The sequence below is a fragment of the Amblyomma americanum genome, chromosome 3 (assembly GCF_052857255.1).
Source record: "Amblyomma americanum isolate KBUSLIRL-KWMA chromosome 3, ASM5285725v1, whole genome shotgun sequence".
NCBI lineage: Eukaryota > Metazoa > Arthropoda > Arachnida > Ixodida > Ixodidae > Amblyomma > Amblyomma americanum.
In genome coordinates this window covers 134,359,283-134,378,988 of record NC_135499.1, presented here as the reverse complement: position 1 = coordinate 134,378,988, position 19,706 = coordinate 134,359,283, and the positions used below count along the sequence as shown (strand labels likewise).

The window sequence follows — 19,706 nt, the reverse complement described above, 5'->3', positions numbered from 1 at the left end:
GCAATCATCGCGATCACACTATGTTAAGCCTACCTACCGCTTAAATAAAACGAGAACGGCTTTCCATGCTGCTATATAACTGATTCGGACACGCAGAATATCCAAATCACTTACCCATGTTAGACAGCACTTGAAAACGCTTGCTCTTCTCCAGACTGCACTTCGTGCAGAGAAGATTTTTGTATGGACGACGTCACACCACCTCTGTCTACAATCACATTTAATGTGCTTAAAGGTGCACTGAACAGGAATCCGAACTCGTCTTTTTATTGCGGGAACTTTATCTACACGTTCCAGGCATTCTTAGAAACTTCGAATTATTGTCCTCTGCGGCCAATTTCCCTAATTTAAACCAGATTAAACGTCCCGGCTCCCGCCTTTTTTTTTAACTCAACGCGGTAAGTAGGGGGAGTCAACGAACACATGAGCCAGTCCCGTGGCGGCCTGCCGCTCTGCCATCGACGAAGTGATACGTAAATCAAAGAGTCCTCATGTATTTTTATTTCTGTGGGCCTAATTTGTCGTTATATTGTCTGTGACAGAAACTGTTTATTCAAAGAAACCTAAAAAAACAACATAAAAGTGAAGCCTACTCGGGACTGGCTGAAAAGCACTCCACAAGTTGGCTGACTCCGCCTACCTACCGCGTTCAGTTCACAAAAAAAAGGCGGGAACCGAAACGGTTAAGCCGATTTAATTAGGGAAATCGGCAGCACATGATAATAATTCGGAGTTTCTGACAATGCGCAGAACGTGTAGATAGAGTTCCCGTGGTAAAAAGACGAGTTCAGATTCATCTTCAGTGCACCTTTAACGATTGCTTCAAAACAGGGATTATGCGTAATTTTTGTTTCTTAATGTACCGTTAATACCTTGACGGCTAAGTGTCTGACGACACCTTTTATTGGCATCCACTGCGGACAACCGCGCTGTGGATTATCAATCAAATGTCATTTGCGTTGCTTTGTAGGTTGCAACATTGCAGCGACCTTCTACTTGTCGCCGCAGCTGTCCTTGTCGTAAGCCAGCACTTCGTAGCCACAGATGTCCTTGAAATTGTCTGTGCACCACTGTGGGACGTCATCCTTTACTTGGTTCCACACCCACAACATGCACTCTGCAGTCAAAGACACACATAAGTAAACGCTAATAGATTAATGGTTCTTGTGAAGTTATTGTGCTCTTTTTTACGATTTCTGGCTTTTTTTGTGTGTAAAAAAATTAAAGCCAGTGTTACATCATTGCCAACCTAATGATGCCTCGCGTTAAACGCTTGAAAATTACGTTTCTTTTTGGTTAATGGTGAAACATCAGCTGAGCTAAATAAAGAAGCACGTAAACACGGACTTCCCCATTTGCACACGTGTTAAACCTATTCAGCAAGAAGGCTGGACGAGTTGGAATTGAACAGCCAAAATAGGGAATACAATTTAACAAGCGGCTGCACAAAGTTCGATCATACGTGTGATTGGCGCATGAATAATGCGTACCACAACTGAGTCATAACGGCCAAGAACCCGACGAGAGGGACCTAATGTTGGAAGCCGTAGAAAAAAAAAAGGTGTTTACTTACGGTCGCCCTCCTTAAACGGAAAGTCCAACACAAGACAGGTTTTGTAATCCGAGTAAAGGTACTCCATAGTCTGCCAGGGGCCGTCAGCTGCAGGGAATCGGCAAAACAATGCGCTCTTAATTCATTCATGATGCAAGGTCACATTCGCAGTCATACTCAGCATAGCACCTAGCATCATAGTGGTTCATAATGACGCAAATCTACGATGAGGGAAAACTTGGTCTTTCACTCCAGCGCAGGTATGGTGCCGCAATGTGCCACATCGAAGGGCTCTGCTACCTCGAAGAATGTGCTCAGATGTACTTCAAAGATTGCTCTGTTTGAAAACGTTTTTTTTTTCAATCAATAAAAAACAAAGCTTAACTTGAGCGAAGCCCGCAATATATAATCTATCGTCCACTGGCTACACGCGCTGAAACATAATGATAGATTGCCGGCGCTCTTTAAGTGTGGCCGCATCAAATTTAATACTTACAGTCATCCGAAAGAAAGTCAGCCTTGTCAGGCGTCGGTCCAGGCTTCAAATGGAAAGTAATGTTGGTCCTGAAATCACATTAAAAATGTAGTTACCGATAGTGTACCTCGTGATGCGTGATTTCGCGTATCCATTTATACACTTCCATGATTCCCTTACATTACATAATTCCCTTACGTTATGCCCTTTCGTCATTTCATTACCTCACGCATTTTTCTAGAAAATCTTTTTCTTCCTCGTGGAGATTGTCCACTCTACGACATATTTCTAAATCTAGTAATAACAACTTTTGTCAAACTATAGGCCCATCTCTTTGACAAAATACTTATGCAAGATCCTTGAGCACGGCAATATATATAACATTGTTCATTTCCATCGCCATTAAATAAGAAGGCCTAGTCGGGCTGGTTGGTGTATATTCATGGAAACGAGAGAACAAAGCTAATAGATAGGCCGGAAGCGAAGAACAAAGACGCATCCGCTGGCTAACAATTAAATGATTTACTTAGACAGGGTTTATAGTCACAATTATTTATAGCGACATGCCCACTCAAAGCTAGCATCCATAAACCGATAGTTCTCGCAAGAATAATTATCTAAGCAATGGTTTTGCAATAGAAACTAGGTAAAACACCGGTATTGTGCCTTGCTCCAATCGTTTAGCACTCACCCCGGTTGTCCATTCTGTCCTTTCAGGAGCCAGACGTAAGTCGCTGTCTGCGCCTCTTTGTCGAATTCTGTACGAACCCCCGTTACACAATCCAGATCTCCGTCAAGATCTTGATCGAAAATGGCTGTGCCCGATAAAACTGTCTCGAATAACTGCGACAAAAACCAAAGCCCGTCGACAGAAGTGTGATCATGAATATCGTATTTAATGCTGTGTCATACCTTCCACCGTGTTTTTATAAGCGTAGTAAATTTCAACATTTTTAGTTTATCCAGATATATAGTTTTCTCAGAGAGGTCTGTCGTAAAATCTGAAGATACGCATGCACGGAGTGGCTCTAATTGATTCAGGATCTCGATGGTCCTAAAGCTGGGCCGTTTCCGGGGGTAGAAGGGAAAAAATTTATTCTAGGTCAATACTGGGGACTCTACAAGTACCTCGAAGAGAGGCTGCCTAAAATCAGGTTTCTGTCCTCATGCCCTGGCCGGACAGAGCGTGCATGATAATGGAATCACCCATCAACTTCAGCGCCGTGGAAAACTCAACACGCACAATGCTGCAGAAGCGTGTGCGGGGCAGTATAACGAATGTGATTACGCTCACCAACTGTAACATTCTGTCCTTTCTTTCTTCATCCGTGCTATTAAGCAGAAGTACTATATGAAGCGACAGCAGCACCCTCTCGAATCCTGCACTGAGCGCACAATTTTGAATGGGCAACACAATTTTCTACTCTCCATCTAAGTTAATTGTATTCAGTGTTCAGAAGAAAAAATCCGGCAGTGTTTAATCACGTTCATACCCAAAGGAAGGTCGAGCGATAGCAATTTGGCAATAGGCCGGCCCAAATTTGGAGGCCACAACCGCGTCGGGCACATTCAGTCATGTTTTGACATGGATTATAAAGCAAGTCGGCCAATGTCAAATTTCGGAGGTGGGCCGTGCTGAAGTTTGGAACTTTGTCAACTACAGAGAAAGTTTACGACAAACGAATCAGCGCAAAACATGGATTTGCGCAACGTAGAAGACCGCGATTAGCGGCCAGTGCCGCCGGGCGGAGCAGATGGAAGCTGGTGAACACGGCGCCCTGCAATGCACAGCGCGAGAGTGTGGTGTAGTTTAACACGAGGCGTTTCGGCTGCCCTATATCCTTAGGCAATGTAGATTATAAGATATTTGCGAAGGTTCTTCTCGACTGCGGCTTGTGGCTTTAGATTTATTAGGACCACACCAATTGGGCGCAATCAAAAGCCGTGGCATTCAAAACCCTACATATCGCACGTTCTGTGTTAGAGACACTGTCAAATGAGGTCTGTCAAGTGGCTCTTATTCAGCTTCATTTCGCAAAGGCTTTTGACAAGGTGCATCATGATTTTTTGTTGCCTGTACTGGAGAGTGGAAACAAAGATGGCGTCTTGCTTAAAGGCATAGAACCATGTTATAAGCGGCCACTACAAGACTTATTGTTAATAAAATGTTTAGTAAACCTATTCCACTTAAAGCATTTGTTGAGCAGGGCTGCCCGCTATCGCCTCTTAATTTGCTTTACATCTTGAGCCCCTATGGCGTAGTATCATCAAGAATACATCAATTCGTGCCTTCTCAGTACCGCAATGTGAAATTAACATTTTGGGCTATGCTGGCGACGCTGCCCTTTTCTGTTCGGATAAAAACAGTGTGCTCCAGTTTTTGCGTGTAATTGAGCAGTTGAGTGAAAGTTCGGGTACGTCATTTAACCTTGATAAATCAAAGGGGTTGTGCCTTTGGTTCTTTTTTTTGGTGGCATTGGGTGAAACTCTAAAGACTTACATTAATTGGGGTTCTCTAGCATGCGCATCGTAACAGTAGGCCTCACTGGGATTTTCAGATCTCGTCATTTAGGCCACAAACCCAGGCTTGGATGAGTAGCGAGCTCTCTCTGTTTGCGCTAGCACAAGTTTTATATATATTCTTGATTTCGAAGCTTATCGATGTTAAGCAAGTTTTGCATTCAACAAGGAAAGAAGTGCGCCCAATGCATCGAATTATTGCGACTTTTCCACGGATCTCTTGATGGGAGCCTATGCGTCGAGACAATTTGTATCTTCCTCTAGAGGCAGATGGAGATGTTCTTCCGCACTTGTTTGTTCATGAGCTTGTTTCAAGGTTTTTCTTTTTTAAAACAGGAAACAACCCCTTCCTTCTAGCTCCGTTTTACAGACGATTAAGTGCCCATTTGCCTATGCTGCTTGCGCCCAGTATCCATAGGACTTAAGAGTCTCTGTGGGCTTCTCTTAAAAAAGTCGCCGACACATTCAATTTCCTCTTGTACGCTTTTCCTTAGAATTCCTTTACAGTCTATCCAGAGCAGAGATGGCAAAAGTTCTGATTGAGACGTCAGTTCCTGTACCAACGTATTGGCAACATTATCCAACCCTTTCTAGACAACAGTGCGTTAAAGAGGGTGCAACGGATTCGTGTTCATTCGGCCGCAAAGTCTTTCTTGTTTAAACTTCACATCTCAACCTTATCTGTAAAAAACGTGGCTTGTGAAAAAGAAACTTTTGTGTCATGGTCTCTGAACTGTCGCTTGTGTCAGTAGCTAGAAACAATTCATCATTGCTTTGGGCTTTTCGTGATGCCGTGTTTATTTTTAGGTGTGGTAAGGGGGGACATTCTTCATTGGACAGACAGAAAAAACTTTGAGATTATACCCTATACTATAAGATTTTGCCTAGAATGAAGGCTTCAAAGGTTCCATCTGATGTTTCAGTGCTCACGGGACTGTTTAGCCTGTGGAATAGCCGCATGGCATATCACCACGCAGAGCCTCCGCGCTCAACGAAGTCTGATTTGTTTTTCCTGCTACTATCTTTTCTCCATCTTTTTATAGCCTTACCCTTTTCTTCCTCTGAAGGGTAACAAACCGGCTTATTCTTCCGGATAACCTCCCTACCTTTCCTCTTCCTCCTCCTCCTCCTGCCCTGTTGAGAAAGCAATGTGTTATCATGTGGGGAGTATATGCTGCGCAGGATCGACCTCTTGCCTAGGTCCCTTTACTTGATGCATGTGTATGTCTTCAGGAAGCTTGATGTACGGGAAAAGAAAGCAGGATGCTGGTCTGACTGTATGTGACGGGTTCCAGGATGACACGTGGTTAAGTCGGACCTGAAGCCCGTCAGGGTGGGTTTACTCCCGTGCTATAAAGAAAAAAACCTGTGTCGATAGCCCAGTGGTCTCGAGCAGCGGGCTGTGAAGCTGATCTGTTCGTGCCACCACAAGTGCACTCCCAGTCGTGGATAGGATTTCTTTTTACCTCCCTTTTCTATATAGGCACATTTTTACCTGAGCTAGGATGCAGGTCAAATTCAGACAGCGGACAGGTCACGTGGTGTTGAGCGAAGTTGGTGCATCGAGTAGAGCTATCGCTCTAAAAGGCGAACTGTGTTTTCCTGGACCACTGTCGGGTCACTGTTAAATGAAGCTTCGCTGTTTCAAAATTTTGTCTGTGAGCAATTATTTTGTTGATCTAATGAAAACTCATAGTTGAAAATGTTTTTACGATGCTGCACGCCCGATGTTCCATAATGGGAAATATGAATAGTTTAGCCCATTAACACTTCTGCGAGCTTAGTTTAAACATTTTCCTTCCAAACTTATGCGGCAAACTAGCCAGGGCAGCGACCTGCAATCGACATGAAAGCCTTTGGTTCAGGCTGTCTAGCAATTTCATTGCGTGTTCGTCGTCTCGCAGACTCCAGTGTCCATTACAGCCCGTATTTAAACGCCCACACCTAAACCTGATGCCCGCCTTTTATGAAACAGATGTTTTACTTTGCTATCTCTGTATCAAATCAAACAAGGTAAAGCGAAGTTTAATATTTGACATCAGGACCTCTAGAATGAGGCAATCCTGGAGATCCACACAGGTACAAGCAAGCAAAAATGGCAGCGGCTAAGTCCTGCCCATGGACTGCATGTGTGCCATAAGTAATCCTTGTGAGTGAATTTTTCATTTTTATCCACAGTAAGTTCTGCTTCATTACCGTTTTCTTTGTTCTTCACCTACAGCCACTGACATAGCTTTAGCTTTTATTTCATAATGAGTGGCAAATAATCTTTTGTTAGTGCCCCGGACGTGCTTAGCTAGTCAGTTACTGACCGCAATCATGAGCCGGTGGTCCTGAAAAGTTTCGGGCTCTCTTAACTAATGTAAGAGATATACCTCAAACTTTCTCAGTTATGTTCATACAGACGTTCGCGGACACCCGCAGCCATTCTGATTCTTACAACAGATAGAGTGTGAATTCACTATGAACGGCATCAATTTTCTCTGGTAATTTTTGGTGAACACACTGCTATCATAGCGCTTGCATTGAGGTCGATACAAGTATCCTACATCTGCTTGCCTTCCTATGTTTGGCCTGCCTCTGAGACAAATGGTTGACGTGCTGGAGTCGCGCAGAGTGTCTCCTCGCAAGACGCCACACTATTTCAAGCAGAGCTCGAGCGCCCTAACAAATGTTTGGTACAGTCGGTACCGTTCCGTTTTCAACCGGGGCAACACTTACCTTTAAAGCATCAGGGAGATCATGCGTTTCCTTGTGCCTCCCTTGTGCTGGAGATAGTGTGACCGACAGGGCTAAAGCACACACGCTCACGACGACCAACGGAGAGGTTTGGTGCATGATGTACGCTGGAGACCCTCTTCTAAGCCTCAACTGCTCACTCTGCTCTCCTTTATAAAAAAGGCGAACCTTGGTGTGCCGTGAGTGAGCTCTGTCATACCGTAGCGATCCTTATCATTCCAATTAATTCGTGTCAGGCATTTCCAACTATTTTCAGGCGAACGTCTATTTGAAATCATGATGTCCTGCTATCAGACTGTCAGTTTTTCTTTATTCTGTGGTCTGCGCCTGTTTGTTACAGTGTGCTTTATATTGTCACGATCAAAAGGACTCATGCTGCCAGACGCAGAAGTCGAGGAAGATATTTATTTACTTAGCCGGGTCTGGCCGGAGCACTCCTGACGAGCCATGTATGATTCGTTGTCGTTGCAGGTCAGCGTGGGGGTCACGCGGTGATAGGTACACGTATCCCCCCCCCCCCCACTCGTGAAAGAAAAAAGCATAGTTTAGATGAGAAATTACTTATATGCAAATGGAAAAAAAACACAATCACGCCTGGTCGTCCTGTTCATAGGACACTGCCCTGTAGCAATGGTTATAGCACCGAGAAACTGCGGTTGCCTGCCACTTGATGTGAAATGTAGATCAACGGAGGTGTAGGGATATAGCATCCACCGCGCATACAAGGCGACATTGGTTCGACTTTGGTGTGCCGCCTGATCTCGGTTATCATAATTCACAACGCACTCCCTCAGCAGAACCGGGTTTGGCCACGAATACGCCAATTAACCATCCGTTCTTAGTCCCAAGCAGCTGAAAAGCAGCTGACCAAGGCTGCGGTCAGACCTGTGACGCAGTGAAGGGTGGTAACAATATCTGCCTCCTGACAGGCCGCCATTGGAAACGGAACCTGGCAAAGTTTACCGCTAAAATCTTATCCAGTGAGGCTAGTCCAGCAGTGCTGTTTGATGAACAAGCGGGTATTAAACAGGATGTCTTAGCGAAATTAGGAAGACAGATGAGGTGTACACAGATCTAATGGTCGTGCACGTACTATGCTATGTGTAGGGTTTCTCATCAACCAAGATATAGCTGGCGATATAGAAAAATTCTTTAGTATAATCGTAGTTAGCTCAATAAGAAATACAATCAGAATTGGCTACATCAATATGCGGCTATATCCAGGAACAATGACCACATCGTCGAAACCTTCTATGAACACGTAGACTCGGCAATGAGCAAAGTAAAAACACAGTACACTGTACTGATGGCCAGAACCAAGCTGGAGACCGGGCCGAGAGTTTCTATGGCTTAGACTCTAGGAATATCAGGGAGGAGCTATTTGTGTAGTTCGTGGGGACAAATACTTTAGATATCGTCAGTACCTTCTTCCGCAAATGAGAGAACGGGAAGTGGATCTGGGAGAGTCCTAAAGATGAAATGAACGGCGGCGCAAACACGGACACTAACATGAAAAAGACACCACATGCGCACACTATCAACTGCTTATTGCACGGAAAGGTGGCATATTTAAGCATTCAGCTCAAGCAAGATTCTCATTGCATTATGGCTCCGAACCCAGCACGTGCAATAAAAAGTAACTACATCAGGAAAAACCAAGGGGAAACTTTAACCCCTGCAGATAAACTAACAGATTCTGATAAAAGAAATCAGAAGCAAAAACGAGGGGCCATCTCTTAGCAAAAGCAGTGTCAAACAATCGTAGCAACAGCAGAGTCATACATGGGAAGCAAAAGCCGTTAGAAACCAGAAAACGACAAAAATAAAAATAAAACCAATAACAAACAATTAGCAGCCCACCTAAACAAACAAAAGACGGCCGCTAGTAATGCCGGGCTACAAAGTCGCGCAGTACATGACGTCACAAAAACTGTCAAGAAAGGAAAGTTCATTACTACGGAGGGATATCGAAGAGTCGCTAACACAAGTACTTCCCTTCTTTTTGATCACAAACGCCTCAAGAACTTCCCCTGCCACCTTATCGCGACTCCTGCCCAGAATCCTTATTCCTTTAAGCACCGGCTCACACTTGCAATGTTTACAATGGGGAGGAAAATTCGACCCGCCTCCGTTTCCTAACGATTTCTCATGCTCCCGTGCTCTGTCGTTAATGCAGCGACCCGTTTCGCCTATATAGACCCTTCCACACGTCAGAGGAATCTCGTACACCACTTCGACGACACAGGATACGATATGCTGGCCGTGCCTTTTTTGCACAGGGCTTTCTTCTTCCAGCCGATCCGTGAGCATAACCCGCTCAGCTTTTTGGGCGCGGAGAAAACGACAGGTAAGTCGAACCGGCCACCAACCTTCTTCAAGCTGTGCGGCACTCTGTGTATATAGGAGACCACTTGTGGTCGCTTTCATCCCGGCTGAGCGTGAGATTTCTTCTTGCCTTTCATTTTATTAAGGAGGGTCCCCATTGTAAAGATTGCAAGTGTGAGGCGGTGCTTAACGGAACAAGGATTCTGAGCAGGAGTCGCGATCAGGTGGCACGTGAAATTCTTGAGGCGTTTATGATCAAAAAGAAGGGAAGCACTTGTGTTAGCGGCTATTCGGTATCCCTCCGTAGTAATGTAGTTTCCTTTCTTGACAGTTTTTTGTGACGTCATGTACTGCGCGACCTTCTAGCCCTGCAAGGCGCCCGTGTGCTGTGCGATGTCAGTGAACGTTAAACATCCCCAGGCGGTCGAAATTATTCCGTAGCCCTCCACTACGGCACCTCTCTCTTCCTTCCTTCTTTCACTCCCTCCTTTATCCATTCCCTTACGGCGCGGTTCGGGTGTCCGCCGATATATGAGACAGATACTGCGCCATTTCCTTCCCCCCCCCCCCCCAAAAAAAAAAAACTATTATTTTTACTAGCGGCCGTCTGTTGTTTGTTTAGGTGGGTTGTTAATGTCTTGTCATTGGTTTATTTTTTTCATTTTTGTCGTATTTAGGTTCCTGACTACTTTTGCTTCATATGTTTGACTCTGCTGTTGCTACGATTGTTATTTGTTGTTGGTTTTTTTACTTTCTGACTGCTTTTGCTTCTCATGTCTGACTCTGTTGTTGCTACGATTGTTCGGCACTGCTCTTGCTAAGAGATGGCCCCCACCTTTTCGTTTCTAATTCCTTTTATCAGAATCTGTTAGTTTATCTGCAGGGGTTTAAATGCGTGTCTGTTTCTCCTGATGTAGCTGCTTTCTATTTCACGTGCTGGGTTCGGAGCGATAATGCGATGAGCCTCACGCTCGGGCTGAATGTTTAAATATGCCACCTTTCCGTGCATAAACAGATGATAGTGTGCGCATGTGGTGTCTCTTTCTTTTTAGTGTGCTTATTGCGCTGCCGTTCATTTCATCATGCACCAACTCGCCCTTCAGGCCGTTATTCCGGAGTCCCAAAGAGGAGACAAAAAAATGAAATAGAGTTCATACTGCGCGCTCACCCTGGCATCGTGCCGGATGTCGAGGCGTTCGGTTAAGAGGGAAAGCGGATTAAGTCAGCATCTCTCCGCAGAACAGATATCCAGCTTTGAGGACAACGGCTATAATCTTCAAGCAATGAACGATAATCTCACAGCGTTCTTGCGGAGTGTGCAGTTTAAGTAGACGGTAGGTTGGTTAGATATGATACCGGCAAGCGCTCTCAGGACACGAAAAACCTGATTAAAAAACTCCAAAGCAGGAAAGCCTCTCATCTCACAGACGGAATCAATGGCAGAGCTGTCCTGATGAATAAGCACTAAGCGCCAAGATAAAAACAGTGCAATGTCATTAGCATTATGGATATTTTTATCTATATTGCTAGGTATTATTCATATTTTAGGTAATGTAGCAGAAGTGTTCTATGCAAGTCAGTAGAGAAGCGAATGAAATAGGGACGTTAATGAGAGAGGCAGTAGCGCACAGGGGTGCGACATCCCACCAGTAAATGAAGATAAAGTAAATAAAATCTTAAGAGCAATGCAGGGGGGGGGGGGGGGCATATTCTGAGGATCAGGTAATAGCTGATCTGTTCAAGCAAGGTGGAGAGATTGCGCTATAGAAACTGGCCTTCTTGTACACACAATGCTTTACGGCCTCGAGTACATAGGAAGCTTGGAAGAAGGCTAACATCTTAATAATTAAGATAGAAGACGGAAAGTACAGACCGATAAGCTACTGTCCGTTGCCTACGAGATACATACTAAGGTAATGGTTAATAGAAGACAGCCTTAGATATCATAGAACCAAATGACCGGGCAGTCTTTCGTAAAGGCTACTCGACAATAAATGATATTCAAACTATAAATCAGGTAATATAGAAATGGGTAGAATATAACCAACTTCTATATATAGCCTACATAGATTACGAGAAATATTTCGATTCAGTCAAAACCTCAGCAACCTTACAAGAGTTTTGAAATCGATGTGTATATGAGCTTTACGTAAAAATCCTAAGATATCTGTAAAGGCTGCACAGCCACTGTAGTTCTCCATAAAATCAGCAATAAAATTTCAGTAAGGAAGGGTGTTAGGCAGGAAGACAAATGCTGTTCACCGCCCGCTTACAGAAGCTATTCGGAAGTCTGGATTAGGAACTGTTGAAGATAAGAGGTAATAGAGAATACTTTAGGAATCTGCGGTACGCTGATGACATTGCACCGCTGAGCCGCTCAGAAGATTAACAGCGAAGTATGATCAATGACTTATAGAGGCAGAGCAGAATGGTGGGCTTAAAAATCAATATGCACATATGTAGCTTATAGACTGGAAAAATCTTCCCAATTTTCTACTCTTTCGGCAGGAAAGATTGGTCATAAGACTGTTGGAAACATTTTGTTAGCATAACGGAAACATAGGCTGAAGTGTTTTTTAAAACCTTAGCATCCATAAGATCACAACCTGGAGCGGAATGAAGATTGAGGTTATCAATAAGTTTAATGTCGCCAAAGTATCAAATAATATTGGCGACATGGTTACATAGTGGTGATTATGAGTTGTAAGTATACAAATATCTCTCAAGAAAAAAGTTACGTATAGCAGCTGTAGTTATATATAGCAGCTGTAAAAGACAAACAAGACACTCTCAATAACTACAAGAAATTTGCCCTATTAGCGTAAGAGCGTACTATGAGAACAATTATTCACCGAAAATAATTTTCGTCTAAAAAAAAGACAGTATTCTTCAAGCCCTAACAATAACATCTAGTGTTCCGTACGTAGTAGCCTCATAAAGATTCATTCACAACCTTTTTAATTTTACAAATTTCAGATATTGCTATATTACTCGGAAGGACGATGAGGAAAAACTTGATTGTATGACCGGTTATATGAGGGCCCATTGGTCTTCCAGGTTATCACTGGTCAGCAGATTCTCCCTCCTCTGAAAAGACGTATCTTCTCTCTGCAGATTGGTTTGGCACCACATCCCGATGAAACATGCAGGAGCGTTTGGAAGGCTTGGCAACAGGAGCATGTCACGGTGTATAGTGTTGGGTATATGAGATATAGGTTTTTAAATGTGTTCGTCTGTATCTGCCGCCAAGGGACGACATTTTGGGACGTCTAATTTCCTATGAGGTGGAAGAAGTGTCTCCGTTAAAGATGCTGAAACTCGAGGCTTTAATTATACCTGGAAGGTAGAGACGCAAAAGCGGGCACGGTGTGTGGCCCCACTGGGTTGATGGTGCCTCGAGCTAGACCATGTGCCCTCTCATTTTTCTTCAGGCCCTCATGGCTGGGACTCCAGGTGATTTGGTGGTGCTGCTTGGTGAAGGGTATAGTTCCCAAGGGTCCGGTGATGTACTTGGGAACTCGGCCTCTCAGGAAGTGTAGACACGCGTGTTGTGAGTTCATTATCACATGAGCACCTTGGCCTTGAGACGCGTAATGTCTAATCGCAAGGGCGATGGCCACTGGTAAAATACTGGCGCTCTTCGTCTGCCTGTATGAACATCTTTAAGCACATGTTTCGGTACTGGGGCCACGCTGATGTATTTTCTGTGTTGTTTTCCTATAGAGGATTGAGCATCTAGTGCGCGGATGTGCGGAACTGTGCCTACTCGGCGTAGGATAGCTCGTCCAGCTTGGGTGGTCTGAAGTCTAAGTTTTTGAGATGCACGCAAGGCTTCTGTTTGCTACGTAAAGGGGTTGCAGGTTCCTAGGGCGGTCAGAGGCTCCGTTCATGTGTTTCTAGGAAGGTTAAGGGCCGTCTGGTATACCCCCTTATGATGGTGTCAACTTGCTGCTCTTTTCCCTTTGTTAGCGTGTGAAATGACAGTCTGAATGTGATTCGGCTAAGTTGCAGTGCTTGCACCAGCCGAAGACTGTCTTCTAGCATTTCTAGGCGATGCTTGCTAATCCGGCTGATTATGGGAGCTATCAGGTTTGCGGTAGTTTTGAGACTCTGGATGGTGTGGGTGACACGGAGGTTGCTCTGTATCGAAAGGTCAAGAATGCGGATCAGGCTAGCTTCCCTGATGGCTTGGCCTTCGATTGTCCGGTTGATGGAACCTGGAGAGACGTGTCTCGGGCCGCTTTGAGAGGCGAAGTCCTCGGCGATCCATGTTGCTGACTGCAGGGTAGTTTCGTTTTGACCCAGGGAATTCTTTGTGACCATATTGTAATATCATATGCGTATATAATAAAGCCTGCACTTGGAAGTGCTTGTAGTGCACGTGACAGCCTGAGCATTCCAATGTTGAAAAGCAGGGAAAAAATTATAGCTCTCTGAGATGTGCCTTTGTGTAGCATATGTTTGACGCCGGAGCGGTTTTGACCGATGCCTATCGTGGCTGCGCGGCCCGTGAGCAACGACGGACGTAGGCTAAGACGTTCTTTAAGCTCATCTGTAGTTTGAAGGATCGCCTCATGGGAGATGTTGTCGAAAGTGCCCTTTAAATCTGAGGGCAAGGTGAGATGTTTTTACTTCTGGAGGTGTGGTAAGCAATTCTTCTCGCAGGAGCAGGAAGGCGTCCTGCGCTGGAAGCCCTGACCTGAACTCATTCATAGTAGGTGGAGGAGATCATTATATATATAATTTTGGAGGTTGGTGTGGATGACCTATTCATAGTTATCCCATACGCGACGTTAGGGAGATATGCCGCAGGGAATAAAGTGACGGTCGCTTGTCGGGCTTGGGAATGGTGATAATTTCATCGTGTCCGCAATCCTGAGGTACACTGCCCCTTTCCCAGAGTTCATTATTGAAGTAGTGAGTGATGGATTTAATATGTGCATGACTAAAGCTACGGTTGACGCGTTTGTGATTTTAGTCGCCCCAGGAACAGTGTTGTGCTGTGATGCACGGGCTGAGCCTTTAACCTCGGCTATTGTTATTAGGGCATCAATTGTGAGGTTTGAAAGACCGTTGTAAGTGGTTGGATGAGATGGTACTGGAATGTCACCAATGTGATGTGTCCACAAGGCGTCCGTGAATTCCTTGTCATATCCATGCCATTTTCGAGCTATTGTTCGGAGTGTACGATTTGTAGTGGGGATGGCATAAAACATTTATTTGTACTATTTGCAAAGAGGCATTGCTTAGACGGCGCCTTAAAGGCCCGGCCCTTGCAATCAGGAGGGATCTTAAGTCCGGGACACCTGTGTCTTACTCGGCGGCCTGAGCTCTTGTCACCAGGGCTCGTTTATCTTACAGACTTGAGCAACCAAGCAGGGCAGCCTCTGAATCCTCTCGGTTAAGTGGGAAAGCAGGATTGGCAGGGCATGCCCAACCCATATAGTGCGTGTCCGCAAACACTTCCCGACATTGTTGACACTCGCCTGAAAAGGCCGAATTAAAATGTTTTGAGCACTGGCGGACAGAGTACAGTGTTGGTGTAGAGGCGAATCCAGCGCTCCTCTGCCTTCTTGAGACAGTTACAGCGGTGTGTGGTAGCGGCCGTGGGAGGTTTTTACGTAAGAGGGATCTCGTGAAAAGTAATAGCCGGATTGAAATCAGTAGCCGGATCAGGCAGTAGGAGAGACGATGCCCTCGAGTTCACTGAGACTGCGGAGGATGGATCAGGTTTGAGGAGTACTGAGGGCTCCTTTCAAGTAGCACAAAACTGTACCAAGTTCTGTTGAGCGAGTTGGGTGGAATATTGCGGAGCGTCCTCTTTCATGGAGGCAATGCTACAACGGAGTTGCTAATTGAGTCGTAGCTGTTTCAAATGTTTTATAAGGTTTTTTTCTCGTCTCCCGTAACTGTAGAAGATGTCGCTCGACTTCCGGATTGGCGGACGTGTGTTTTATGATTTTAATATTGTTGGGTGGAATATCGTTGATCTTCCGCCGGGATAGAGGCAATGCGCAGGCGGATTTGCTAATTGAGTCAGCTGTTTCCAACTATTTATGATTTTTTTTCTTGTCTTTCACAACTGCAGAAGATGTTGACTGACTTCTGATGTGTTGGCCGTGCGTTTTATGGTTGGAGTAGCGGAAGCATGAGCATCTGGTGTGTTGTGTCCACTCTGTTCGGTTCGTGATCCTTCCTTCGGGTGAGGGGCGTTTCGAAAATGTTTCGCAATTAGTGATCTTCGTATTCTTAAACATACGTCTGAGCTTGGGAGTGGAGGTTGCTCTACTAAGGATGTTCACTCCCTAGGGTCTTACAAAGGTTGCTCCATGTCACGTTAGTATCGTTCTTAGTAAAAGGTAGATCAGGAGCGGTGTCTCTCCACACGCTCTTGCCGATTCTGGTAGGCATAAAGGCAGTAGCTAGCCTGAAGCCTTCCCTCTGCGCTGCTTTCACCAGGGAGGTGCCTTTCCAGGGGTCCTTTGTATACCCCCCGGCCATATGGGGGGCATTCTGGTCACCTAACACTACGAGCTGCTATTGCTGCTGCTATTCGAGCGCAAAATTGGAGTACGTTTCCGAACTGTTCTTGTTGAGCCCGAGGTGGGCTATAAAAGTTTAATATAAACCTGGTGTGCATCCCCCCCTTCTGTGAGAGGACTTACAGCAATAAGTGGTTAATCCCGGTTTCTGAAGTGCAGTGGGCCGCAGAGGTTATGGATTGTGATACATACGCCGAGAGGCGTAGTGAATCCGGATTAAAAATTCGGTAGTAGCCTCTAAGGTTGGCGGATTCCGGACCTATTTTTTGAAAGCAGATGACGTCAGGTGGAGCAGGGGAGGTCTGAATGAAGAGTTGTAATGAGGGTCCTTTTTTATCGAACAAGTGGTATTTCTACTTCCATATTTCCAATTGATTTTGGATATCTCGAGAGGTGTTAGTAGTTGCGGACATCGAGGCTGCTTTCTGTGTCACTGAAATTGTCTATGTTGTTGACGTGCCATATGCCTTGACTCTTGGGTTGTTTGTATCACCCACTCTCTTACTTGGGCCGTGTTCCAGGACTCCGACATTGCGTTGAAGCTCGGCTATGGCCTGCCCTAGCTCTAACTAGCCTGCGTCTTAGTTTGCATCTAGGTGAAAAACCCAGAAGCAGCTTGTAAGGGCATTAGTGATCTGAACGCAGCGCTTCTTTAACCTTTGCCAGGCGTTTACATGGCAGCGAGTCCATACAGTTGCGACAAGAGATTCAATGGGCTTTTAACAGTGTCCGGGGCTTCAGCAACTTACAGCAATGTTCTCAGTATGGCTCCTGTTATTCTATAAGAAACAGTTTTTCAGACCATATAATTTGCGACCGCGCGAACGATGTTTTGGCAGGGAGACTATCGAGACTCCAATGCACTGGCTTCAAATGTTTCAGTCATCGTATATAACTCAAAAAGGTCACAACACACAGCACACGTATCCAAAGCGGTCTTCCTGTAAGACACAATGGACACAATGACAAATACGGAAGGCCACCACTACATGGAACAGTGTGTGCGATGGCACCTATCAGAGCTGTCAATCATGTTGACGATTAAAATGAGCTCGTCTACCGATGTGAAAATATTTAATTTCAGAGACGCTTCAAGGGAGGCTCCTCTGCATACAATTGCAGTGCGTCTTGATCTCGGCAGCAACAAGATATACTGCTCACCTTACCATTCAAACGAAGGTCATTGAATGAGCGGAGTTACGCTCAAGGGAACAACGCTAGTCACTCGCGCTTTATCACTCTGATATCGTCCGCCGATTATAGCTGGTATTCAGTTCAGTTTACAGTGTCTGTAGGGGGAGTAGACTACAACGGAGCCAACAGTTTCTTGACAGACAAGCATCAGCTCTGCGTCGCTGCGACCACATTTGTGCGACGGCTGCAACGCGGATCCCCAACGCGCACTTTATAATTTGAGGCGGCCTAAAGGAGCAAAAAAACACCCACTCTATAGGTGAAATTGCCGCTCTTCATTCGTTCCCCAAACCGCCTTCGCCTGTCAGGATGAGATGTGACTTGCGCAAGCACAAGAAAATTGTATGGTGCGATGACAATGGAGCGTCGTGCCTGCTCCGCAAGCCACGTGGCGCGGTGGATGCGCAAGTGTCTTCAACGTCATCTATTAACCCTTAAGGCCCTTCTCAAGGTATTCCATAAGGGCAGGGTCGAATACAACACGAATACAGAGCATAAGATCAATAAAAAGGAACCAATAGATTAGGGTGGTTATAAATGGATACAGAACAGGTCCATATAAAAAGAATAAAACCACATAAACATGAAACGCAGTAAAGAACGTGTCAGTCAAAAAGTTAGCTCACCAACATTTCTCTTAACTTGAAAGGCGTCGCCCATGACCTTAGCCTAAAACCTAACCCCTCACCGCAAACCTAACTTGTAGACGTAGACCTAGAAGTGTGGCCCGCAAAAGAGAGGTCGAGAAAGTGCGGTATCGCACGAGGAGTGGGGGGTTTACGTGTCAGGAATATGAGGTGTTGAGTAAAGCAGTGCAGCAGGGCGGGGGACATTCAAGAGTATAGTTGGCAGTTTTCGGACGACGGGTCCGTGCTGCTGTGGGCCTCCCTTAGATTGCCGACTCCAGACCTCCTGCATCCTGTGCTGCCGAGCCTTGTTCGTGTTCCCGGGTCGTTCAACGCCACACCACCAGCATCCGACCTCTCGGGGCCGTTGGTGTACGACCTCCTGCATCTTCGGAGATTCTCTAGGGCGTCAATATGATCCATTTTTGCGTTAAAAGAGCGAATTTCGATTTTCGTTTCAGAAAACCATGCTGGCAAGGCGAAATGAGTGAAAGCTTTTCTAAAAATGAATAAAGACGAATGTGTATAATTCTTTCTAATCCTTTAGATAAGACTGGAGGAATTTAAACAGGTCTAAAATTATTTATATTATTCTTGCCACCTCCTTTATGTATTACAATCAGCTTGGCTGTTTGCATTAGTGCTGGAAATGTATTTTGTTCAAATGCTAATTTATACATACTAGTCAACACTGGAGCGATGATATCAATAATGTACTTAATAGGGGCAATTTGCATGTCATTCGCATTACGAGATTAAGAATTTTTGAAGCTATTATATACATAAATCACTTCACTTTCATCAGTGGGAAGCATACCATACTTCCAAAGGTAGTAGGGACGCAATCTGTAGTGGGAGAGTAAGCTGTACCTGCGCGGTCAGTTTCCCCAACAGAGACGAAATGCTTATTGAACGCATTAGATAGATCAGTGCCGCTTACATCTTCACTGTTGATTTTTATGCTCGTAATGTTGGGATGACGGACTGGTATAATGATGCTATTTAGGCTTTTCCACCAGTGTTCGACGTTCCGGGATGCCTCATGCAGATAGGTAGCAAAGTATTCTTTCTTGGCAACTTCGAGCTCTTTATTTACCTTATTTCTGTATGTTTTATACGCTTGTAATACATTTATGTCCTTGCTTTTCACAAATTTCCAGTAAAGATGGATTTTTATGTTAATTTTATTGACCAGATCACGTGTTACAGTTTCCGTGATTTTTTGCTCCTTCGTCGCAATACAGATGAGAAGTTTGGTTTGTTTTATGGGGGTTTAACGTCCCAAAGCGACTCAGGCTATGAGGGACGCCGTAGTGAAGGGCTGGGGTTCTGGGGTTCTTTAACGTGCCCTGAAATTGCACAGTGCACGGGCCTCTAGAATTTCGCCTTCATAGAAATTCGATGGAAAGTGTTTTCGCTGAAGATCTGTAATTTGAGATACCAGGACTTTGTACATGGCATTCACATCAGCGCTTGAAAGAACATTGCTCCAGTCATGACACTGAACATAGGCTCAAAAAGATGCCAAGGAAGATTCGGTTATGTCTTGTCTACAGATAGGCTTATCGTTTGGGGGCGCAGGATAATCCTTTACATGAATGAAGGCGAAAATGAGCAATTGATCACTGATGTCGCTAGCAAGCGCACCGCAAGAAGAAACACTTTTATCGGCATTAGTGACGAACAGATTAAGTAGAGTTGCTGACATGGATGTGACACGTGTTGCTTTATTT

General features: G+C 45.0%; 1 protein-coding gene across 1 annotated transcript; it reads right to left on the bottom strand.

Annotated features, from left to right (window-relative positions):
• Nucleotides 1-332: 332 nt before the first annotated feature.
• LOC144124947 (uncharacterized) lies at nucleotides 333-7,420 on the bottom strand. The gene is made up of 5 exons (XM_077657911.1): nucleotides 7,269-7,420; nucleotides 2,719-2,870; nucleotides 2,049-2,116; nucleotides 1,574-1,660; nucleotides 333-1,117 (listed from the first exon to the last, which is right to left on the bottom strand). Exons 1-5 carry the CDS (start codon nucleotides 7,383-7,385, stop codon nucleotides 993-995), a joined length of 549 nt encoding a protein of 182 aa, XP_077514037.1. The 5' UTR covers nucleotides 7,386-7,420; the 3' UTR covers nucleotides 333-992.
• Between the last annotated feature and the right edge of the window lie 12,286 nt (nucleotides 7,421-19,706).